Source organism: Pantherophis guttatus, chromosome 2 (genome assembly GCF_059756535.1).
Source record: "Pantherophis guttatus breed Tessera chromosome 2, ASM5975653v1, whole genome shotgun sequence".
Taxonomy (NCBI): Eukaryota; Metazoa; Chordata; class Lepidosauria; order Squamata; family Colubridae; genus Pantherophis; species Pantherophis guttatus.
In genome coordinates this window covers 236,631,889-236,658,002 of record NC_142064.1, presented here as the reverse complement: position 1 = coordinate 236,658,002, position 26,114 = coordinate 236,631,889, and the positions used below count along the sequence as shown (strand labels likewise).

At 36.9% G+C, this 26,114-nt stretch overlaps 1 protein-coding gene across 2 annotated transcripts in view; it reads right to left on the bottom strand.

The window, feature by feature from the left end:
* Window positions 1-26,114, bottom strand: part of SHQ1 (SHQ1, H/ACA ribonucleoprotein assembly factor) — a 77,293-nt gene that overhangs the window by 48,914 nt on the left and 2,265 nt on the right. Inside the window, exons 2-11 of one of the 2 annotated variants that reach the window (XM_034440564.3) lie at window positions 24,099-24,170; window positions 23,581-23,753; window positions 21,486-21,547; window positions 20,596-20,718; window positions 18,836-18,984; window positions 11,634-11,746; window positions 9,688-9,794; window positions 2,345-2,499; window positions 733-786; window positions 413-536 (exon numbers count right to left, since the gene is read on the bottom strand). In XM_034440564.3, coding sequence (XP_034296455.2) covers window positions 413-536; window positions 733-786; window positions 2,345-2,499; window positions 9,688-9,794; window positions 11,634-11,746; window positions 18,836-18,984; window positions 20,596-20,718; window positions 21,486-21,547; window positions 23,581-23,723 — 1,030 coding nt within the window. In that variant the 5' untranslated portion in view covers window positions 23,724-23,753; window positions 24,099-24,170. The remainder of the gene's footprint in view (window positions 1-412; window positions 537-732; window positions 787-2,344; window positions 2,500-9,687; window positions 9,795-11,633; window positions 11,747-18,835; window positions 18,985-20,595; window positions 20,719-21,485; window positions 21,548-23,580; window positions 23,754-24,098; window positions 24,171-26,114) is intronic. The other variant, XM_034440563.3, reaches the window with a different exon arrangement.

Here is a 26,114-nt window from a genome sequence, read left to right as displayed (position 1 = left end):
AACCTGTATTATATACACAGACACATTTGAAAGATGTCTACTCTTCACAAAATTCTAAGTGTTGGATAAACCTGATAGAAACAGTTTCTCCTGCAACCCTTTTGGTCCACTTATTTATCAACAACACTAGTTCAAGTGGAGCAACACAAAAATCATCGGCTATGCTACTGCCCGCCACGCTCGTGAGTTCATTGAAGCCTGGCACTCCACAAGCAATTCCATCAACAGACACACTGACTTACAACCAGCCTACTAATCTCTCAGAATCCAAATCAACCATACAGCTAACCAGACAGCACTGACCCTCAACTAACCCATGCAAATCTCCCCCAACAAGCCCTATCTCTGATATATCTAAAATATAGATGTAACTTTCAACGCAAAACTATTTAATAAAAACATATTATCTTACCTAATTTCAATATCATTATCGTATCATTCAAGGCTCGTATCACTAAACCAAAGTGTCTGTAAAGTGGGTAGCACAGAACTCTTCTTCCAAAGGATATAAGGACTTCCGAAATGCTAGTAAAACTCTGCATGGAAGATTTAAAAACAAATGGTTATAAGAGATTTTTAAAAAATGTTTAGTTCAGTATGGGTTAAGACTAAAGATAAAAAATTACCTGCAAAATTTCAGAATATAACAATCATGCTTTTTAAGAAATTTCTACATTTCTACTCATATATCTAAAATGTATTTTCTTTAGGAAGTTTATATAATTATCTTACCTCCAACCAGCATAAAGTTGAGCTCAATTTTCGTATGTTCCATGGTGACTCAACCTTAAAGAGAAGGATATAGAGAAGTCATTTATAACATAATTTTATAAACTGGGTTTAAGAAAAGGTAACATTATGTTGATTTATGCCAATCCTGAGGATATGGCTATTGCTAAAATAAAGTGAAACTATAATGAACATAATTTTGAATCATCTCCTACATTCTTTGAGCTTGTTAGTTTTCTGCTAACCAAACAAAATTGGCTAAGACCCAAATGTCTGAAGAGGATTTTACAGGACAGGTTTTTTAAAAAAATAATTAGAAAATAGAGGAATGTCAGACATTTCTAAATTATTTTAGCAATGTGATCTTGTATCCTTTCAGAAGAATTTTTAAAAATGTGAGAAGTTCAACCTCAATCCTTTTCTTATCTACCATATTTATCCCAAAACATTTGAGTGTTGAATAAAACGTCATAGAATTATAGATGTTTTTAGCATTACTAAAGAATGTAGAGTACATAGTAGAAGCTATGGAAACCACCATATACACAATAAGAAGTTGGAGTAAGCATTTATATCACTCTGGTAGAAAAGTAGATACCTAACTCTGGGGTAAAGAAATTTTTGGAGCCTATGATTGCATTTTCTTTTTTGTGTCTCTGGACTGCAAAGTTGGTAGGATTGAACATTTGGGGGAGGTGATCAAAGGTAAAAGTGAGTACTCCAAATCATTTTTTCTCCAAATAGAGGGAAAAAATCAACCTGCTGAGGAAGGAATAGATCCTTTCTCAAGGCATTTTTTTTTTGCAGAAAAAAAATGCTTTTAAAAGCCTCTGACAATCCCAGCTGAGCCGCATGATCATCAGAGGCTTTTTTTTACTTTTAAAAGTATTTTTTTGGCTGAAGAGGTTGTAGAAAAAATGCTTTTAAAAGTAAAAAAAAAAGCCTCTGATGATCGCGCGGCTGAGCTGGGCATGTGGGGGGGGCCAGGGATGTTTGCTACCGGTTCTCCGAACCACCTGCCGCCATCGCTACCAGATCGGGCAATCCAGTCCGAACCGGGAGCATTTCACCCCTGTCCTGGAGTCATGTGATCATCATTTGTAACTTTCCCAGCCTGCTTCCAACAAGCAAAGTCAATCAACTTACTTAACAACTGCCTCACTTAACAATGGAAATTTTGGGCTCAATCATGATCATAAGTTGAGGTCTACCTGTAGTATTCTTGGCCTGGTTTGCTTGCTTCGTTCAAAATGAATGTCCTAGTTTATTTATATGAACACCATCAACTGCTGTTCCTAAAATATGTCTATACTTTTCCAACACACATTCCAGCCAAATTTTCTCTCCAAATCCCCCCTCCATTTTCTCTTCTGCTAAACTTAGTTCAGCATACCTGCCAGACCAAGATTAAATCTCCCTATTCATTTCCATTACTTCGCACGGCAAGCTACCTAGTGATAATACCCTGCAGTTCTGTACTTCAGCAAAGAACAAAGTCTAGTTTAAGAACTAAGCCTCCCAAATTACAGAGTAGCTCCCTATAGTTTTCATGATGGAGCCACTTAACTAAAATACCATACTGTGAAGCAAGTGAAGAGAAGAAAGACTAACTCACATTATTTTCTCCTTCAGTGGCACAGACCTCATAGCAATATGCTAAAAGTATATCAATTAAGCTCAGATAGACTTGTTGGCTGGTTCTTTTATCAAGCAGGAATGACCTGTTAGTGAATTTTCTTAACTGTTCTTTCTCATCTTCTGTAAAGGAAACTGAAAATAGGATTGTTACTTTAAGACACAGTACACATAGCCTTTCTAAAATATATTTATCCATACCTTCAATTGACAAAGATGGCATTGATGAACATATTCTCTAAATTCTGTAACTATTCTTAACTTAAATGCTTGACTTTCTCAGCACCTGCCCAATTATTCTTTCTCATTCAGAAATAATAATTAATACATTTATTCACTTTTCCTCCCAAAGGCACCCAAAGCATCTTAAAAAAGAGAAGGGAAGGGTCTTTCATAACCATAATAAAAACTGATTTTTTAAAAATTAAAAATACATTTTAAAAAAGAAAACAAAGTTCCTTAAAAAAAGAAAAATAATTCAACTGAAAAGCAGCCTGGTGTTTGGATAATTTTTATGCCATAATGCTTAGGTAAATGGGAATGTCTGAAAAAAGAATGTGGGATAGCTAAATATCCACAACAACTACCTCATACTTGGTTAAGAATTTACATACTGGCTAAAGTCATATAACACACTAATGTTATTACAATTGTGTGATTTGTTTGGGCTTAGCTTGGAATGGTGCCTGAAATCTGTTCTTGTAATTGGCATGATATAGTTTATGACTTAATGTGTTGTGCAAAGCTAGGCAAGTGTAACTTATTGAAACAATTGTTAAACAAATGACAACATAACATAATTATGAATCCAGAAACTAAAAAAAATTTGTAATTATCCAATGTTTTTCACAGGAAACATGGTTTTCATTTAAAAGATAATTCTGGACTGATAATTCTGGACCAGATGTAGCAACAGCATATGCAAATCCAATAGGAATCAGCCCATTTCTAATCTGCAGGTAGTTTGCAGGACCAGAGGTTTTGTATTCGGAGCTTTCAGATTCATATTGGAGCCCATCTTCAGGGAACTTCACTCTAGACTGCTAGATTGGATCCTGCAACATTATCCTGAGATATGTATATTTGCCTTCATTCATGGGTAATTTACTCAAGTAAGGAGTTGTGTTTTAGATTTTAAATATTAGAAAAATATATTTTTAATTTTTTAAAAAAATTTTAGAGACATCAATTCAAGATAAATCCCATACTCATTCAAAGACGCATAAAATTATATACTGAATCATGGAACTGGAAACATTTACCTAACAATGTTGCTTTAGGGATCGAAGTAATTTGGACTAGAGAAGTTTAGAAATGATGAAATAAATAAACACCATTTTATAGATAGGAAGATAGTATAACTAATAATAATACAACACCGACATCAAAATAACAATCTGTAAATTTCCTTTTTAAAGTTAACACTGTGCAAATACCCAGTCTTTGAAAATTAAAGAAACATACAGTGTTGATTTCCAAGTTAATAATTAAAAGGTTATACACTCTTATTACTGTGTTACAGGAACTTGAACACAAATCTAGAATCCTGAGTGAAACAAATATAAGCTTGATGGGAAGTCAAGAAATATTTTCTGAGACATGGAAAAGAAAATGTGCAAAAATACTTTGCAGAAATAAATGCTAATAATGGTGTATTTTTCAGCGTTCCAAAATGTGTAGAACATAAGAATACTATATTAAAGTCATGGGGGAGGAGATCAAGAATGGGAAAAGGAATAAAGAAAACCCATATGTCCCTTTCTCTTTACGAGTATGTCCAAGCTATTCTATCTAGCATTTTAAGTCTGAGCTCCATATCATCCTAACCTCATGCAAAGAAGCTCCTATTTTGTTTTCCTCTCACTTTTGTGCAATAGCTCATATAAAAATCAAATAAAATACCAACCAATATTTGAAAGCGACTTTAGGTTCTGTAAAGAGGGACATACTTCAGCATACCTACACTCTCTATATAATTTGTACTAATAGGCTAGATTAAGTGCCGTCAAGTTGGTGTAAACTCTTAGTGACCACAGATAGATCTTCTCCAGAAAGATCTGTCCCAACAAGGCCCTTCAGGTTTTCCACTGGTACAGCCTTAGACATTTTAATCCAATCCATTCACCTTGTTTCTGGTCATCCTTCTTTTTCCTTACAAATTTCTTAAGGAAGCTGAGACACCTCAAAGACTTTAATCTCACAGCATCATAAACTTCAGAATACTATCCGAAAAATAGTCAAATCTTCCTGAATACCATGCTCAGTGACATCTGACTGAGAGGCCTATCAACTGGCACCGTATCATCATATGGCTTTCTTGGTGACCAATATTTAAAACAATTCCAACTATGAGGTTTTTTTTATTATTTAGAATATAGGTAGTAAAGCCCAGGGAGATGGGAAAGATTAAATAATTATCTGCTTCTGAAATTTCTCTCCTGCTCCAACTGACTCATCTTGCAGGGTTGCTGAAATCTCTGACAGGAACATTTCGTGTGGGAAGAAAGGAAATACTTTTGCTTCAGGTCCCATTTGTCTCCGTCACAGTATACAACTTGGTTTATTTTCCTATTCCTTACCAAAGGCTGTGGCAATTTATTGTTGGTGTCACACAGAACCAGGTTATAGGTAGCATAAATGTCTTAGCTTAAGATACTGATTGTATCACAGCAATTCAGTAATAGAAGATCCTCAGAGTTTTGTCTTTACTACCATAATTCTGTAAGACATTGTCACTGAAGCAGCTGGTGATTTATATGGCTTACACCATCAAAAGTGGGTGTTCACCTGACAGGTGAAAAAGTGATGCAGAAATAACACAGCTTTTCTGATCTCCATTGGATTCTACATAGAGCATAAGTGCCTGATTTTGAAATCAACTGTTAAAATAAAACTTTAATAGGGTAACTGAATTAAGGATTTGCACATAGAATAAAACCCAAAATTGATCAAGTTATTCATATCATAGAATTTAGTACTGAATGAAACCTAAAGCCAGTAATCCTTTGCTGATGGCAAGTTCCAATGACATATCCATCACACATCCAGATGCAGTGCCCCAGAGATGGTTTATTAAGGTTGAGTGAAGCTTCAAATAGGTGCTTCACTTTTATGAAGCTTTGAACAAAAGGTGCTCAAAGGTGCTTCAAAAGTAAATGAGGTTCAATACCAATTTAGAGCAAACATTCTGCACTCTACACTGGAGAGTATTCAATTGTTCTTCTTCTGCAAAGCATGCCCAATGGGAAAAGATGAAGCTTTTTTCCCCTGCAGTGTTAAATCAGGAATCTTCCAGGCTGTACAGCTAACACCATCACTCAACAAAAACCCCAGCCAACTCTCTTTGTTTAGCCACGTAACACATGACAGCCCACCAAACTCCAAGAGGCTTCATGTTGTGAAGCTCCATTATTCAGCTGGATCTCTCAACCACTAGACAGCTGGAATGTGGTTGAAAATGTATTTCACATGCTGTTGTCCTCTCTCAATCATTCACCAGGGGTCAGAAGACAACCATCAAGAAAGAATTGTTGCCAGTGCTGCAACTGCCTAGGTATAGAGTGTCTTGGGATGCAACAAGAAATCTCTATACCAGGAACTCAAACTACGGCCCATGGGCCAGATACAGCCCGCCAATGCAAAGTATCCGGCCTGCGGAGTGGTGGGATTCAGCCCCGCCTCTCACCCCCGGCCTTATCTTCCAGCAATCATCCATTCCAACTGCACTTCTGGTTAGTTATTTTACCGGTTGAGCTGTATTGCTGATCACATGCTGCTGTCGAAGGTAAGGCCAAAGGATCCGGGGGGCGGGGGAAGGGCCAGCTGACTGAGGGGTGATCTCGCCAGTGCAGCCACGTGATCCAGGTCCGGGGAGTGGGGTGAGTAGGGAAGGGGTTGCTGCTGGTTTGAAAAAGCAGCTTCCAGCTTGCAAAGTAGTGTTTTAAAAGACTTTAAAAACACTTTAAAAACAGCCTTTCAGGATGCTTTTCACTGCCATACGATCCATGGCCGATGGGTTGAGTAGGGGAGGGGCTGCTTTTAAAGTAGCACTTTAAAAGTGGGTGGGTAGGGGACATGTCTCCATGTCTCCTAGCTTTTTCAAAATCAGCTGAAGTTGGCTAACACTAATTCAAATGCAACTTCAGTATAATGCCTGAAGGAGAATTCACCCACTGCTTTGATTCTTGCCATATATAAAGTACATCCACCAAATTGGTTGCTGAACAATTTTGGTAGATATTCATGTGTGTGTATACACATGCACAAGTGTGGCAAAAAGCAAATCAGTTTCTGAATTCTCCTCCAGGCTTAAAAGACCTTTAGCCCTGTAATCCCAAATAATTCAAAGGAGACTGGTCTCCTATCCCTTTCCTGGCTGCCTCCCCTGCTGGCAGGCACTCACAGGTCATCTGAAACATACAATCAGGAGTTATTTTGAAGGAAATACTGTTTGTTTTATTCTTTTTTTAATAGCCTATTTTAAGGAGCCTGAAGCTGCTGTTGTAATGAAGTTAGGCAAGTGGCAAGAAAGTTTGCACTCTTTTTCCCTTTGGGGGGGTCTGGGGTCTTAAGTAAATAGATTCCTTGGGTTGAGCCAAGTTCAGCAAGGACAAAGGCAAAATGGGACTACTAAATTGGCCACACCCACCCAGTCGCATCACCACCTAGCCACACCCACCCAGCCAGTCCGGCCCCACAACAATCTGAGGGACTGAGGAATCGGCCCCCTGTTCAAAAAGTTTGAGGAACCCTGCTCTAGACTAACTGCTTCAACTACACAATGACACTAGTCACCACTACTGTGGTTCATCCTCCAAACATGCTGTGTACATATGGAGAATATTAAGGAATATTTTTAAGGAAGAACTTCCCCTATGTGCTGACAAGAGTTTTTTCCCATAGCATTGCCATGCACAAACTGAAGTTCTACTAGACCTGATGGAGTATTTGTTGAAGCCATCTCCCTGTACGCCCTTAAGCCACCACTCCTGAAGTTACGCAGGCCGCCATTACTTTAGGAAGAAGGGTGATAGGAGTCTTCTCCTGCAGTACTGGAGATGTGAGGTCACTCAAATTGTTGAAGTGAATTAAGTGATCTCTTTGCCTCATCAAAACAAATATCTCCTAAGGCTGAACCATCATCAAAATGAATGTACATCTTTTAGCACAAAACAACTTCAGAGGATCAAAAAGCCAAGCTGCCAACTCTGTTTAAAGCACTAAATTAGGCAATCCAGAGATTTTAAACTTCTGAATATGCAAATTAACATATGCAATGCAATTATCTCTGCATTTTTGTAGAAGATTTTTAATACTGATAATGAATAAAAATGACAACGGCCTGCTCTTAAATTATGTTCACTTGTACTTTTTAAAAGAATTCTCAACATAAGATTTCTGGCAGAATCTAAAAGGAATTCCAGTTTCAATTGTTTAACTGTGAAACTAATTATCTTTCAGCAAAAAAAAACCCAGAAACTTTTCAAGCAATTTGCTCAAAGTTTTTTTGAGTTTTTTTTTTACATAATTATAGATACAACCTTTTTTTGCTTTTCCTGAAAAAATATTTATCCCATATTGTGTTTGTAAATATTATCAATTTAGAGCCCCTAGCTTGACAGTGTTTGAAACATAAAGCACTGAAAATGATATTTGTCTTTTTGTTATTCCTCCTCGTGATTAATAAAGCTGCATAAGTTTAAATAACTTGTAAAAAGATATATTAAGTCACTTTTTAACACTGTCATTCACTACAACTAATTTTCAGATAGTAGACCATAAGCTAGGAAAAAAAACAGATCTATCAAGAATTTAAACATAACAAAAAGCCCCTTGGCCACAATTTTGCTCACTTACAACAAAAGGGAGCTTTAACTTGGAAACATATTTTTCACTATAGATTCATAAATATGTAAAATGATCTTTAATGTCTTCTATCTCATGAGGATATTCAAAGGAATTGAGTGCTCAAACCTTTTGAAAATGTTATGAGTTGAATTTCTGAAATTAGTTATTTATTAAACTCAAGCACAGATATTAAGTATGCACAAAATAGCAATAGCCCTCAGATGTATATACTTATAGCCCTCTCTCTAAGCAGTTTCAAGAGTCAGCATATTGCCCCCAACAATCTGGGTCCCTATTTTACTGACCTCGGAAGAATGGAAGGCTGAGTCAACCTTAAACTGGTCAGAATAGAACTCTTGGCAGTGAGCAGTGAATTGGCCCGCAATACTACATTCTAACCACTGCACCACCACAAAGAGAAATGCAACATTTCTCTTCTAGATCATGCTGTTCCAAGAGTGGTCCATTGGTTTTCTGAATATCAATCCTCTGAACCAGCAGTTATTTGTTCAAACACGATGTTCTTTATGAAAAAGAGTTGTTTGGATTGAATAGCCCTGGAACTCCAGAAAACTGTCTTATCAGTCCCCAACAAATGGGAAAATTGGGTCTGGAGTAGGATTGGAATAGTAAATTTTACCCAAATATATTAGAAACAACTGCTTTCTGTATGTGTTCTGATCCACTGTAATTTTTCCTCAGATTACACTGGTGACATTGATGCAAATGTTTAGTCCTGACTTGTTTGTCTCTTACTTCCCCCAGCCCTTTACAATTTGAAGGTGCCTCTGCTTTGCTCAAGAGCAACTAAATCCAGCCAGTAACATCATTTGGAGTGAATCTATGCTGGATCCACTCCAAATCTAGAAACTTGAGATGATTTTGAATTGGTGAGAACAATTAGTGGGGCTTTTTTTGTGATGATGGGGAAGAGAAAATGAGGGGAAAAGGGGGATTCAAGAAAGATAGTAAAAGATATCCAGCAATTCATAATGTAGATCATTTTCTTAATTTTTATAGACCAAGAATGGATGATATTTGGTGTATCAAGGGCCACAGCTTTGCTTTCAACCTTCTGGAGAACTCACAGAAAAAACATAAACATAGCTCTGTTGATTAGGCTATGCCGATCCCTTAATTTTGAAGGAAAAAAAACCTCCAAGAACAGTGCCAAAAGTTACCCATTTCTCTACCCAAAATCATCTCTGTGATCATAGGATGTTTGGAATTAGAAAATACGTAAGAGGGAGGAACAGGACCTGCATGCAGTCCACAGACTATCCATCCATTACAGATATGGAAGTATCAGAAAAGCTCAAATATTGTCAAGTAAATTTTCCAGGCCTTAGAAAAAACAACTGGGTTGAGTTCCTTTTACAACAGTGGGAGACCTATTATGTCAAGTAGCACAGACAAGAGGGATTTATATAAGCTGTAGAAGTACAATCCTACCAAGTGAGAATTGATTGTACTTACTCCATGAAGTGCTTTCTTGAGCATTCATCATCAACTCGTAGGCGTTAACCCACCAGGGCTTATAGTTCAACAGACGGTGAATAGCTTCATCTTCAAAAAAATCAGCTCTGGAAAGATAGAAAAGCTTATGAATTTGATATGAGGAATGTACATATGTAGTCACAGTAATCCTATTTTAGAGACATCTCAGCCACCTACATCAGTTTTAGACTAAGAGTACAACTTCAATACAAACTGAGATTTCAAGGTTTTAACCTAAGCATGAAAAAGATTTTAACCTAAGTATGAGAAAGTGCATCATTTTGGTGCACTTAATAGTATAGCTGACTTGGTATAATTCTATATATGTATCCATATTAGTCTTCCAATATTAGATCATGATCTATAAAAATTAGAATTAGTTTTGTTTTGAAAACCTGTTTTGAGAAAGCAGCCACAGAATATTAAGCAGCAGCAGATAAGTTATATTGGGAAACGTATATACACATGTAGGTTTCTACATACACGTTCATGTAGCCTCAATCTCGCATACCAAGATCTCTGAAATCTCCTGTTGTATTTTTTTTACTGAAATGTATGTGTATGAATCCTAATCTGAATCCAATAGAATATCTATGGAAAGAGCTGAGCCTCACAGCTGGGAGAAAGAAACAGCTGGAACAGCTTGCTCAAGAAGAGTGGGACAAACTGCTGTACCTGAAAAGCATAGAAGTTTTATCCAGAGTATAGAAAGCATTTGATTGCCATTATTTGTTTGAAAAGGTACACTACAAAATATTAGGAGTACGGGTAATCCTTCACTTACGACCACAACTGTGCCCAACATTTCTGTTGTTAAGCAAGGCAGTTAAGTGAGTTTTGCCCCATTTCACAACTTTTCTTGCCGAAGTTGCTAAGTGAATCATTGCAGTTAAGTTACACACTTAACATAGTTGTTAAGTAAATCTGGTTTCCCCACTGACTTTGCTTGTCAGGTGGTTACAAAAGCTGATCACATGACCCCCTAGGACACTCCATCGTAAGTCAATTGCCACGGGTCTGAATCTTGATCATGTGACCATGGGGATGCTGCCACGGTTGTTTAAGTATGAAAAACAGTCATAAGTCACTTATTTTCAGTGTAGTTGTAACTTCAAATGGTTATTAAACGAACTGTTGTATGTTGAGGACTACCTGTATTGATTAATTATATCCATGTCATTTACATTTGTTTTATTATTTACATACATAAATACATAAATTGCCTGCTCTGTGGATTATAGAATAAAGAATGATATATGCTATTTATCTGTATTAGTTTCAATTTATTTCATGGCAAATTGAGATTCTTTGGGAGAAAGTGGAAGGATACCAATACATCTGGCGGCATTATATAAGATGAGGGCATAATGTAACAATCTACAGTTTGATGTTTGCAGGTAAGGAGTATACATTCCATTATATCCTTCCTTTCTTCTGGGAGATCATGGTCACGTACAATGGTGGGGGAAGTAGCTTCCTAATTTTATCTCCAAAACAATGACCTTGATGCTGAGAAAGGGTGGCTGACACAAAATCAGCAAATGAACTCTGCATGTCTGAGGGTACGACAAGAAGCAACGGGTGGAAACTAATTAAGGAGAGAAGCAACTTAGAACTAAGGAGAAATTTCCTGACAGAACAATTAATCAGTGGAACAATTTGTCTCCAGAAGTTGTAAATGCTCCAACACTGGAAGTTCTTAAGAAGAGATTGGATAGCCATTTGTCTGAAGTGGTATAGGGGGTTGGACTAGAAGACCTCCAAGGTCCCTTCCAACTATTCCATTCCATTCATAGATTCTCTTCTGTTGCATTTATTGATAAATATAACTCAATGGAAAGGTTAGGGAGGATTTAAATCCAATTGCACAGCATAGTGATCCTAAACTATTTAATGCCAGAACACATAAGCAGGGATAAACATACAGGTAATGATCAGGATCAAATTTAGCAGCTTCTGCTTCAAGTCGTTTTTCTCTGCGTTCAGATGCAGGTGTTGTGTCTGGGTTTTTAACATCAACAACTTCATTAAGTTCATCCTGTAAGGAAAAGAACAAACCAATTAAGAATCACTGGCAAAAAAGAAAAGAAACAAAAGATACATTGTATAGAGTTTAGAAAGATGGACATCAAGATAATAAAAGATGTTTTAGAGGTATCATTAAAGAATTTTTCATGAAAAGCAGTCTAATATTCTAAAACAAAAAGAGCTGAAAGATAGCAAGAATACACATCTATCAATCAGCTCTACTCTTCAGTGCAATAAGAAACTTCAGAATAGTCCTGGGACATCACACTTAATCACTGTATCATCAATATTGATAATATTTCAAGTGGATACAATATTTTCCATGCCTCACTAACCATGGATTAGGCTATCTTAATCCTTTTTAGTGGATAAATATACATATAACTATTATTTGAGATTAGATCATAAACAGGGCACTCCTTTCTCATGTGACTGATAAGAGAGAATAAACCAGAGTTTTGTTTAGCTTAAAACCTAGATGCTAAATTGTGAATAGACTCATACTTTACTAAACAAGGATTTATTAAATAAGCCACAATTGCAAATGCTAAGCTGTAAATAGATATGGTAGGTCTTGGCATCTGCTAAAACTTGCTGTGTTACTTGATTTTAACATTTGAATATTTTTTAAATCACAGAAAGGGGCACACTGATGCAAAGGAAAGCAACAATCTCTAATACCATCTTTAATTCAAATGATTCTAGATCTCAGATGGCCATAGGCATTTTTAGAAAACAATGACAGGTGGCTGTCATCTAATTTTTTGCTTGGAATTCTTCTCACCTATCTAGATGAGGGAAGAAGAGGGGCAGAGAGAATCAATGCTAGTAAGAAGCACCCTAGAAAGCTGCATAACTATAGGGAGAAACCTCATCATTTTCTCTTTTGATTGGCACACAAGGGACAACCTTTGCTGGAAAAGGACAAGCCCACCCCAAGGTACCCATTTGGTGGCAGTCCATTTAAAATTCCAAATGAGCCAAACAAGCCGTGAATCTTTGGACTAGTCATTCTCACATGATAGTCCGGGGGGGGGGGCACTCGTTTCCTTGGGCTTGGTCTTGCTGTTGCGCCCTGCTCCAGATTTCATCCCTCCTTCTGATTTTATCTTCAATTTTATATTTTTAAATTAAATTTATATACCATCCAAATGATTCTGGATGGTTCTTCCGCCCCCCCCTTTTAATTAGGATAATTAGAACATCAACAGACACAAAAAGGCCACCGAAATAGATATAATTTTAGAACATATATGAATATTTTGATAACATTGATGAATACAAATGTTTTAAGATATATTATTTATATTTTAGCACCAAAGAAATTTGTGCAGGTAAAAAGTAATTTTTAGAAACTGTTAATATGGTCAAAAGGAGAACAAATCTGAAAAAAAAATTACTTCACAGATTCTTCAAGATATTTTGCTATTGTGCTGAGTTTTCTGTGCAGTTTCCCACATTTTAAAATCAGTGAACCAAAATCACCCTTGCAAATCTTTAAATTGTCTCCCCAGAAGGTGGCACCCTTGTCAGGCTAAGCAATTGCAACCACATCCTTCCACACTGTTAACAACACAACTATATAGCCATAGATGTGCAGTTTTCTGCCATTTCATCCAGATAAATCTGACAGTTAAAAAAACGCTTGCATCACTGTTTATAGGAAATAAACCTACGCTAACGGCTAGAAATCACCCATTAATTTTGTTTACAATCTCCTCAAAAAATCTGACAGTTAAAAAAAAACGCTTGCATCACTGTTTATAGGAAATAAACCTACGCTAACGGCTAGAAATCACCCATTAATTTTGTTTACAATCTCCTCAAAAACGTTTGACCCAAGTAAGCATCTAAAATTAGCACTGCTATGAATAATGGCAATGTGTACAAATCTGATTACAATCCCTCCAGCACAATCTAAAAAGTCTGTAATTAATATAATGTAATTCTAAAGGCACATAATATCATCTATGAATTATAGTCAATTCTTAATGGCATGCTAAATGGATTTAAAAGGATCGTTGTGCCAGAAAAGCTGACTCATCAGGTTCAGATTTCAAATCTCTCTCTCTATTTATTAAATAGCCTATTGTGTTTATTATAGAAGCTTGGTATACTGAAAAGATTATTTTGGTTTAAAATGATGTGGCCATACACCATTTATCAAACACTGTTAATGCTCCCCTTGTCTAGAGTTCTTTACATATTTATAAAAAGCATAGTCACAATTAAAAAAAATCTAAAAAAGAAATTGCCACAATTATTGCTGCAATTTTGCAGCAGAATAAACTCTTGTAGACCGACAGGTATATGTAATTATAAACAAAGCCACAATTATTGACTACAGAAGAAATTATTTTGTTACACTTCTATAGTATAAAAGGAAAAACTCCCAAAGAGAAGATAAAATTAAAAAAAAAAAATCAGGGAATTGATTAGTTATCTTTTGTTTAACAGTTAATAATTTTCTTTAACTTTAGTGACTGTTCAGTTCTCAGTGTACTGATATTTGGCTAACATCAATGCATAACTAACTGAAAAGTGGGCAACAGTGCCCCTTGGAAGCTATTTATTTATTTATTTATTTATTTATTTATTTATTTATTTATTTTGAATTTGTATACTATAATGCTTTACGATAAGGATTCACATTCACACAACCATATAACATTTGCTTTTTGATAAAAAGAAAATAATTTAATTTCTCCTCATAAGCCTGTGTTTTCCTGTCCATGTGCTACTTGTATCATTTCCTCTGGGACTCATTCTTTGTCATTTCCTTTTTCAGTTTGCTGCTGTGTTGAAAAAAAGGCCTTCTCAAGGCTTTGAAGAATACATCTATAAATGTGGCCACTTTAAACTTACCCTTATCTTCACGTTATTTAAGAGAATGTATTAAAGCACATGTCTAAACATAAAGATGTATGGACGCAGGGGATGTCATAATGGTTAAAGAAAAATGGTTCATTCATCACTAAAGTTTTCCTTTCTATGTTTTATCTTTTTCAAAAATGTGTCCACTTTGGCTTTTTCTCTTCAGTTATACAGAAATGTCTTTCTTAAAAACAAAGCAGTAGAAAGTCTGCCATCCTCAAGCAATATGTTTAAGGTTTACAACTTACACTTTTTCATATAAACTGCATGATATAGAGTGAAGCATCTCTTTTTCCACATACGGTTTTCTATTAAAGGGAAGCTACTTTAGACCACAAAATGCCATAAAATGGCAAATTATAAAAAGGAATTTTTTAAAGCTTATGAAGCAAGTGAACATTGTCACAGGACTTTGTACGCTTCTCTAGAAAGTCCAAACAAATAATGAGTGCATAAAGTTTCCCATAAGTGCAAAGTAATCTTTACAAATATAAATGTCAATATACATATGCCCATAGTCATCTCTGAATGTTCCCAATTAAGACCAGAATTTCTGTTGTGAAGTGATGCGGTTAAGAGAACATCATGTCCTGGACTGTATAGTGATGACAATTCTAGTAGCCACAATTACAGTCGTTAGGCCCAGACTCACCATTAGGCCAGGACTTCACACTTTTCCTGCTCTGCTGCACTTGCTCCAACCATTAGCAGAAGAGATGGGTCTATATGATTTATTTTTTAAAAAATAATTTACAGACTCTTGTGCTCTATTAACATGCACTGGAGGTGAAGAGCTTTTAATTATTTGAATAAAATAGTAATGCTGCTTCTTGCTGGTAAACCTATTGCAGGGGTCGGCAACCCACAGCTCCAGAGCCACACGCGGCTCTTTGGGCCCTCCACCGTGGCTCCCTGTCCCATCACTGGTTGGCCCTGCCCCTCATTTCTTTTTTGGACTCCAGCCCGAAGCGGCAGGAAGCGAAAGCTGCCTTATGCACAAATGCGGCGTGAAGGCAGGTACAGGGCAGCTTCGCTCCTGCACTCTCCTCCCCCCGCCTCCTCTCATAACTCCCTGGCCGGCTGTGACTGAGCCAGGAGCATGCACACATGCAGGGAGACCCTCCTCAAGCGAGCGCCAAAGCTCAGGAAAGACACGCAAGGGGCGGGCAGCGGCTCACTTAAGAAGGGTCTCCCCATGCGTGTGCACGCTCCCGGCTCAGCCACAGCCGGCCCGGGCATCCTGAGAGGGGGAGGGGGGTCACCGGAGAGTGCAGGAGTGAAGCTGCCCTGTACCTGCCTTTGCGCCACATTTGCACCTAAGGCAGCCTTCTCTTCCTGTCACTTTGGGCTGGAATCCAAAAAAGAAATAAGAGGGCCGGGGCCAACCAGTGATGGGACAGGAATGGAAACTCCTCACTTTGAATGGCAATACAAATTCCCAAGGTAATTACTATTTATGTTGTATAAGAGAGAGTAACATATTGCTTTGCTAATTCACATGACTTCCTAATATGCAACTATTACACATCCACATGAATTTTTCAATTGCCTTAACAGAGTTAAAGTTACTCCCTCAGGAAAGACACATGCGTGTTCTCTCTCTCTCTGCGTTCAGCCGAAGAGCTGCCGGGGATGGGTGAGGACACGGCAAGGCGATGGCCAAAGCATTAGTGCAGGAGAGAAGCCATGTCCTGTTAAGACCCTCCTTAAGCGAGCGGCCTCCCACCCCGTCCACACCTTCGCTGCGCTTTGCTCCAGGCCAGGGAGTTATGAGATGGGGGGGGTGAAGGGAGGGGGGGAGACACACACACACACACACACATACATACACACAGAGAGAGAGACACACACACACACACAGAGTGATACACAGAGAGACACAGAGACACATACAGAGTGATACATAGAGGAGGTGAGAGGGGAAGAGAGGGAGAGAGAGAGATACAGAAGGAGAGAGACACAGGGAGAGAGAAGGGAAGACAGGGAGAGGGACAGACACAGACATACAGAAAGAGGGGGAGAGAGACATAGAGAATGGTTTTGTGGCTGGGTAGGCATGGTTGGGGAGGGACATATGACTGAGTGAGAGTGAGTGAAATCGAGTTGGCCACACCTACCCAGGTTTTGTGGCTCCTGGTGTGTTTTTTTCTGTAGGAAACGGGTCCAAGTGGCCCTTTGAGTGTTTAAGGTTGCTGACCCCTGACCTATTGGAAGATGCCTTTTAGCACAGTGGCTCCAGCCTTTTGGGCACCAGGGACTGGTTCCATGGAGGGTTTTCCATGGACCAGAGGGGTCGTAGTTTCGCATGCTGCCTGCATCCCAGGGACGGAGCTTCGCTTGTTTGTGTGGCTCAGTTTCTGGCATGCTGCAGCCCAGTGCTGGTCCACAGACCAAGGGTTGGGGACCCCTGCTTTTTGCATATTAAGAAGTGGTTTATTCTCCTGTTTTATTGGATAAAGTGAGAAAATCTATTATGGATTGGATGTTAAGTAAAATAATGCTTCATTTTCTGCCCTACCTGGTCTCCATTATTTCTTGGGGTTGCACTTCTACTTCATTCAAGAAATACTCCATTATTTCTTGGGGCCGCACATTTCCCACTTCTACAGTAGAGTTATTAAGAGCTGTGTTGGAATCTTTTAAAACTCCTTTACTACTAAGCTGTGATCCTTTTTTGCTGCTATCCATATAGTTCTGGTTACTGAATATTTTTCCCCTGTGATCTAAATTGTGGGTATCACTTTCCCACCATCTGCCTATCTCCTTCCCCCATCTCTGTCCTGTCAGCCGGAATGCACTCACAAAGAGCCAGTAGCTACCCCAGGCAGGCAGGTATACCTCATCAGCAGTGGGGAAGAAAACAGTGAAGGTCAGCTGTAGGGGAGGGAGACGGACTAGGCAGTGGCAGAGGACAGGATAGTCCAAAGGGCAGAGGTGGGGGGTGATAGGCAGATGGCAGGGACTTGAAGCACATGCTGCAGTTGGAAATGCAGGTGGGACATCAAGTGCCTGAATTTTGATTACTTAACCACAGGGGCACTGCAATCACTGCCACTTCAAGGACCATTCATTCAGTGCCATCTTAACTTTCACTGGTTATTGAACAAATGGATGCTAAGCAAGGACTACCTGTACTGCATATTCACATGCCTCAAGTAATTTTTCTGTAATTATAATTTTTCATCATAAATATATTAGCAGACTTCATAAAATTCTCGATTTTACAATTAGCTGGTTGGATCCAAACTACAGATCTACTGACATCAATCATGCTTGCAGTAGGCTGATTGAAAACAATAAGATAATTTGTTTATCACTGTCAGACAATTATATAATATAGATCACCAACATTCTTCCTAAACCGTTATGGAATTAATGCTTATTTATTCAGTGACGTTCAACTTCCATTTTCTAAGTATTTTTTTCTCTCTTAAATTTAAGATTCAAAGATTATAAAATGTTTGTTATCAGGCCCAGCCTGAGATCAACATCAAACAATCCAGCTAAAGTTCAGTTTTGCTCATACCATATAAACTTATAGACTAAACCTATAGTATTCTCACCACGGGAGATATATACGCCGGGGGATTCTAGGAAGTGGCTATCCTAAACTACTTCCTCTGTCTCCTATCCCGCTCTGGACTGTGTTATCTCTTGTCTCACCCCTTCCTTGGAATGTGCTCCTCCCTCTTTTCTGGAAAACTGCTGCTTTGCTATTGTCCATTACACCATCTCCCCTTGGTAAACACATTCCATCACATTACATGTGAGTCAATTTCTATTTCCTATTGACTTCTAACACCATTAAAAAAATTTGAAAAGATTTAAGCAACCATTTAGACATCTTAACTTACACAGCAATTGCCGTCTAATTTCAAGAATATGGCCATAGTGGTGGCGCCATGGTTAGAATGCAGTATTGCAGGCTAACTCTGCCCACTGGCTGGAGTTTGATCCTGATAAGGCTCAAGGTGGACTCAACCTTCTATTCTTCAGAGATCGGTAAAATGAGGACCCAGATTGTTTGGGGGCAATATACTGATTCTATAAACCGCTCAGAGAGTTCTGTAAAGAACTGTGGAGCGATATATAAGTCTAAGTGCTATTGCTTTGCTATATTTTATATTTATATTACTCAGGACTTTTCCAGATTTCATTGTTCTGTGATGTGAAAAATATATTTCTGAATACTAAATATCTGTATTTATTTAATGCTCCCACTTACCTGGAGGCGTCTAAAAACTCCTGATTTCTGACTTCCAAATCCATAGGAACCAGATGGACACAAGGAATCCTCCAAGTTATCTTTCTGAAGGGTTTGTTCTATTTCCCAGTCAAATTCCTCCTCTTCCTCCATGTTCTCATCAGGAGCATCTGAACAAGCATTGCCATAAAAAGCTACTATTACATCAGTATCAAACTTTTGTATCATTTAGAATGTATTGTATGAAATTCCACCTAAAACTATGTTTACTTAATGAACAATTCTCTTAAAACATTCTGAAAGAATCAGGCTCATATGATTTACACTGCTTTTTAGATTAACCACAAACACATAGGCTCAGAATCAAGATTTCACCCACTGCCAAAGTAAATAGAATTAAAAAATAAAAGAAACCACCTAGTCAACATAAAAATACTTCATAGTAATTCAAAAATACATGATTAAAAAGCTCAGTTACCAGATTGTAAGATCTGGCTAATATTTCTCTGCTCAATAACTTTTAAATTACAGAATAAAAATTATATATGTGAAACTATAAGGACCTTGTCTTAAAGTCTAGTTTAATGAAGAAATTTACCTTAGGCCTGTTCTGAGGGCAGGTTTTCCTCAAACCCCGATTTACCCCATCCTCAGCCTTTCTAAAAGATTGGCTGCCTAACATATTTGTGAGGGAATAACAGAGTTGGAAGGGACTTTGGTGGTCTTCTAATCCAACCCCCTGCTCAGGCAGGAAACCTTATACCCTTTCAGACAAATTGTTGTCCAATCTCTTCTTAAAAACTTCCAGTGTTGGAGTATTCACAATTTCTGGAGGCAAGTTCTTCCACTGATTAATTGTTCTGTCAGGAAATTTCTCCTTAGTTATAGGTTGCTTGTCTCCTTGATTAGTTTCCATCCATTGCTTCTTGTCCTGCCCTCAGGTGCTTTGGAGACTAGCTTGACTGCCTGGCTTTTAAATCTCCTTATGGCTGACCTTTAGGCTGTCTTTTAGCCTGGGGTACTTGTGTGATTCAGTGGTTTTAGGTATTTTTATGTTCTTCCTAGTCTTCTATATTGCTAGTTTACAATAGAGTTGGGTGAATATTACATTTAAATATTTTTAAAAGAATTTCTAAACCACTAATGTGGTTTACTTGGGTTTAAAATAATGTCATGTGTCAATTGATGTGATTTACTTAACAAATGATGGTGAAATCAAACCATGACTTAGTGGAAGTGGAACAGTAGCCTTTCACAATTCTCTACCAGTTTGGTGGAAAACTATACCTAAGGATAAGTTTTACTGTTTTAGTTTTAGTTCTTCTTGTTTCAAAAAAGAGCAAAATGATAGCCTGAATTTATTTCATTAATGGAGGATATTCAGTACCAGAAATGTAGAGATAGCCACAGAAAAGGATCACAATTCAGTAGTAAAGCAGATTTAAAAGATTAAACTCAGCTCTTAATATCTCTAGGCAGAAATGGGATATATCACTCCAAGAAATCATGGAGAAGAGGTAGGACAGATAATGAAGCATGAATCTGGTTTATTGTACTTAACATCCAATCCATAATAGAATTTGTCACTATATTCAGTAAAACATGAGAATAAACCATTTCTTAATATGCTAGAAGGCAAAATCTTCCAATAGATTTTTCATCTAGAAGCTGCATTACTGTTTTATTCAAATCATTAAAAGTTAACTTACAAAATGTCTTAACCTCCAATGTATGAAACAAGAGCCCGCAAACCATTTTTTAAAAAATAAAATCATACAAACCCATCTCTTCCACTAAAGGTTTAGCTGATCGGGATTTCTTTGGTGCTAACAAAGCTGTCAACATATCTAAGCCATCAAATTTCTCTCCAGGAGTCTCTTTGGGAAGGTGAATTGTAAATATCCCTGGAAATAAAAGGATGTAATCAACCAAAGGCTTTTTTCCCCAAAATGCTTCATTTTCTTATTTATCTATTTCTTAAATATATATTATGCCTTTCATTCAGGAACACAAGGATGTATTCATAGTGTCTCCTCTGCTTTTTCCATTTTCTGTAGAGGTTTGCATGGCGGGGGGAGAGATGGGATTGGATTACTTCTTACATTACCACACATTCCTTCAGAATTTACACCAGAGGTCTGAGGAATCCCTCAGGGCAAATTCTAATAAGGTAAAAATAACTGTAGGGATGTGTAAGATAATGAAAAAACCCAACTGTAAACGTAGACTTCCATTTACATAATATACATTAGCTTTTTTTTTTTTTTTTTTTTTTGATTTGGTACAACAAAGAAAACCTTCATCCTACTTGGCTCAGCTTGGCTTTCCTTCCTTCTGTAAAGGGAAAGATCAGGAAATCCTCTTTCCTTTCATTTATTATTTACCCATGTTCAGAAAAAAGAAGCAAAAATGGGTACACCAGGAATTCAAGTTTCTTTCTGAATAGGGTATGAGGTAATTTTGGTGAAAAGATATTTGTAACATGGGAATCTTCCTTATGCTCTATCTAGTGGCCATAAATCATTTTAAATGTGTTGTTTATCTCTCTGCAGAACGGCATTTTAAATCAAGGACCTGCCAGAAGCCAAGATAACATGAATTATTGGTGAAATTGGAAGTAAATATATGCTGCTGCAATATATCTATATATGAAAATATTTGCAAAGCAAACCTGAATCATCATAGGATGCTTTCTCTCTTCCATCTTCTACAACTCTTCCAGGAAGTGTCAATCTGTGAAAGGAAAAAAAGAAGCAAGTATTTTATTTAATATCTATTATTAGTATAAGCAAAATGAGCTAGCAGTGTTCAGATGTAACAATTTGAAAAATCAAATTACACAGACTCTACAATGTATGGTAAAACAAGTCTAAATAGTAAGTTTTATATAGAGATGGCAAGCAGAAAAGAGAATATGATTTGTGAATAGACAATTACTAGTATTACTTTTATCAGGAATGTCAGAGTAATCACCATGTCCTTGGTAGAGTTGTGAATGGAACATGCTGAAGTTTTGTCAGACTTCAGCTGCTGTTCAATTTTTTTGTTTGTTTGCTTTTTCCGTATTTTGATCTACTCAATTCAGGAAGAAAGCTTATTTATAAATTCAAATGCCCAGAGATTTGGGGCATCCCATTAAGTTCCAGATAACATTTATGCATGCTATATAGTACTACAGAATTAAAAACATCATCCAATGACATAAAAAGCAACTATTATATAAATATGAATTTATTGTACATTTGGTTTTAATGTACATTACTTCCTTTTCCCAAATAATCCACTGAGTTTCTACTGCAATACACAACATCTCTAAGACAACAAGAATTATAGAAATTGAGTGTTAAATATTGTGTTTCAACATATGCATAAATGTTAAGTATCTTATTGTTACAATGTCTGAATCTGTGTTTGAGTTTTTGTGTGCATGTATTTTAAAATAATAATTATAAACTAAAGTGCTCTGGGATTTTAGATTTCAAATAGACAGGCACCTGCAATATAACACCCCAGACTTAACAATTGTTGATAAGACAAAAAAGTCTGGATAGTGGCAGAATAGAAGCAGAACGGGGATAGCAGAATAGAAGAGAAAGAAATGGAGAAAATCATAATATAAAGACTTGTGAATAGAATAGAATAGAATAGAATAGAATAGAATAGAATAGAATAGAATAGAATAGAATAGAATAGAATAGAATAACAGAGTTGGAAGTGACCTTGGAGGTCTTCTAGTCCAACCCCTGCTTAAGCATAGACATGGAACATGGGTGTCAAACTCGCCAAGTCACATTGCCATCACGTGATGTATCGTAACATTTTTCCCTTCACAGAGCTGGGGTGGGTGTGGCCTGCGTATGACTTATCCAGTCCGCGGGCCACCAGTTTGACATCCCTGATATAGAACAACTATGGCAAAAGAAAGCAAAGACAGCAACAGTAGTAATAAGTGCTTTGGGTACAATTCCAAAACATCTGGAGAACCACTTTTACAACATCAGCACTGACAAACCACCATCAGTCAATTGCAAAAGGCAGCTTTGCTTGGAATAGCTTACATCCTGCAACAATATCATTTAACATATATTAAACATCATCATCTGCCTATCCCAGTTTCTTGGGAATGACTCGGTAGGTGGCTAAAAATGCCAAATCCAAATTAAACATCTGGCTGACTGCGATGTACCATAATTATAAATCCAGTGTGGATTGGTAGATAAATATTTTTCAACTTCCCAGTTTAGGGCTGTGAGAAAATGACTGGCCCCAAATCACCAAACCAACTTCAAAGCCTAGGATAGGACTAAGTAGCAGGGTCTCTGCTTAATTGTACCAGACTTACACATTTGCTCTTGCATGTGTACATGTTCCTGTGTGTGTGTGTGTATGCAAAGAAATTTCTCCATATAGTTACCTATAGCAACTAAACATTGTTTCAATTCAAAGTTATGTCACATAGTATCCAAAATAATTCCATTTTCTCTCCTATGCAGGAGATAAAGAAATGTAACGTTTTTCTGTATGCTGATTAAACCATTTCTAATTTGCATATGAGATACTGTGATGGGAACAAACCATGTTTAATTGCCCAGCATAAAGCCAAAATTCATAGCAACTTTGTCTGATAGCAGTTAACAATCTATGCTCTTCAGCTGTGCACTTCTTTAAAAATAGCAGTAATACTCACAAAAATAATTTATTAAACTAAATATACAAATCTAAATTCAGAGATTAGATGGGCATAGATGAAAACGAACATTGCTTACCTGAGAAAGTAAGGTTTTGCATAAAAACGAAATGAATTCCCTTCAAAATAGACGTCAAATTCTGAAACTCGTGCATAAGGTACTTTGATAATTATTGTGAGAAAATCTGGATCTTGACTCAGTTCAAATACCGGAGTTATCATGATGAATATCAGAAAAATCAATACCACCACCTATAAAATAGTCCCCAAAACAAACAAATTATTCTTGGGACATGTGGATCAATAGCATTTGAACACCTGAAAATGACTGAAGATTTCTAATAAAGTATTTCCAGTTAACTGAAAGTTATTCATTATAATCAAAGAAAACATATTTGTGAGATTAAAAACATCCCTATATTTACTTGTACTATATTACTTAAACAATATACTTAATTTTATACTCCATCGTTCTTCAGTTAAGGGAGGTATGATAAGTTCCTGAATAATCCTTATTCAGAACAACCAAATCAAGTTAGCTGCATAAAAGTCTACATTTATTTTTACTTCTTGGAAATCTCCAAATTTGGGAAGTACCTATTATAATGGATCCAGATTTTTTTATTCAGCAGACAGCAGTGTTTGCAAGCTGTTCTACTCAAAAGAATCCTGAAAAAGATTAAATTTTGTTGTTGTTGTTGTTAGTGTTACGGTTCCTTCGTTCTACAGTCTCAGCATTGCTACTGGTCAAAAGTTCAGGTCTCCAGCATAATTCCTGAGAATGTCAATGCATCTTGCCATTTGCAAAATGTCTGGTGTCTGATCCTTCTTGACAATTCATATCTTTCTAAATTATTTTAATTTTAGAAACAAACTATCACGCTACAAGGAAAATGCCATCTTTATTTGCAGGAATCTCAACACCGTATGCCAGCTGCATTTTTCCTGTTTCTATTATTTTTAATATTTAGCAAAGAAAACACACACAGAAGCAAAACAGTGATAATATAAACCCAAAATACATCTAGACATATGTAATAGTGGAAAATAAATAAATAAATTGAAGCTTTAAAAGCTCATATAAAGGTAGTCCTCAACTTACAACTATTTGTTTGTGAACGTTTGAAATTACAATGACTTACAACCAGTCCTTGCACCTATGACTGTCACAGCATTCCCACAAATCAAAATGTGGGCGCTTGGCAATCAGCATGTACTTATGACAATTGCAAGATCTAGAGGTCATGTGATCTTCCCAGCTGGTTTCCCACAAGTAAATTCACTTAACATCTGTGTAATTAACTACTGGGAGGATTCATTTAACAATTATGGCAAAAAAGGTCATAGAACTGGGCAAGATTCATTTAATAACTATCTTGTTTAGCAATGGAAGTGCCTGTTCCAATTATGGTTGTAAGTCAAGGACTACCTGTATACTGTTAAACTGAAGAATACTTAAATATTTAAGAAGCTCCAAAATCCATATTTTGTAAATTAGACAATTATCTCAACTGACTGCCTTAACGCTATCATTTAATATTGCACAGCAGACTTTTACTTAGAAATTATCCAGTGTTATCATTGAAGTTACAGATCTATAAACAACATGTCAACTGTAGCCACAGCTGTATTGTTTGGTATCACAAAACCATTTTCTCCCTAGAATTAAAACACTTTCCTAAATAGGTAATCCCAAAATACACATCTTATTATATATGCTACATCACCTCTTCTTCTTCAAAACATCAAATCTGCTAGCTTAAACATATAATAGCACTTAAAAGTTTGTGAACCCTAACCCTTTTGAATGTTCAGTATTTCTGCATAAATGGGTTTCCACACAAGTCCCAAAACTATATAAAAAGAAACCAATTAAATAAATGAGGCAAAAACATTACACTTTACTGAGAAAAATGACCCAAAGATACATATTTGCATGTGGAAAAACCACACCGATGGCAGTAACTGCAACTAAACATTTCCAATAATTGTTGATCAGTCCTGCATATCAGCTTTGAGAAATTTTAGACTATATCCCTCTTTACAGAACAGCTGCAGCCCAGGGAAGATGGTAAAAATCCTCACATCAACTCCAGGTTCTTCCATAACATTTTTACAGAATTATAGTCAGGCCAATAACTTTGTCATTTGAAAATATTAACTTGGTTCTGTTCTGCTTTAACCATTATTTGATTATTTGATTATTATGGCTTGTTAGTTTTGGATCATCATCTTGCTCCATGATACACTTTCTCTTGGGTTTCAATTCATGAAAAGATCAATACTGGTCTCTACATCTCAGGCCCATTGGCTGGATCATGTGCCTCCTACAAAGGAATGTGCCCAAATAATGCCCAATACATTCAAAAACGCAAGTCTAGGTTTGGGGGTTCCTTATAAACATAAATTTGTACACATTTCTGGAAAAATACATTTAACATGCTTTATTAAACACAAGTTTAGCATTCTTTCAAAAGAGCTCTAGACCTCTGTTTAAAAAAACAGATACAATGCTCACTTCAGACCATCGCTATTCTTGTGCTGCACAGAAAGTTGATTTAACCCAGTAAAGGGATCCAGATCGAGGCAACTGCATTCCAGATTCTTATCCTG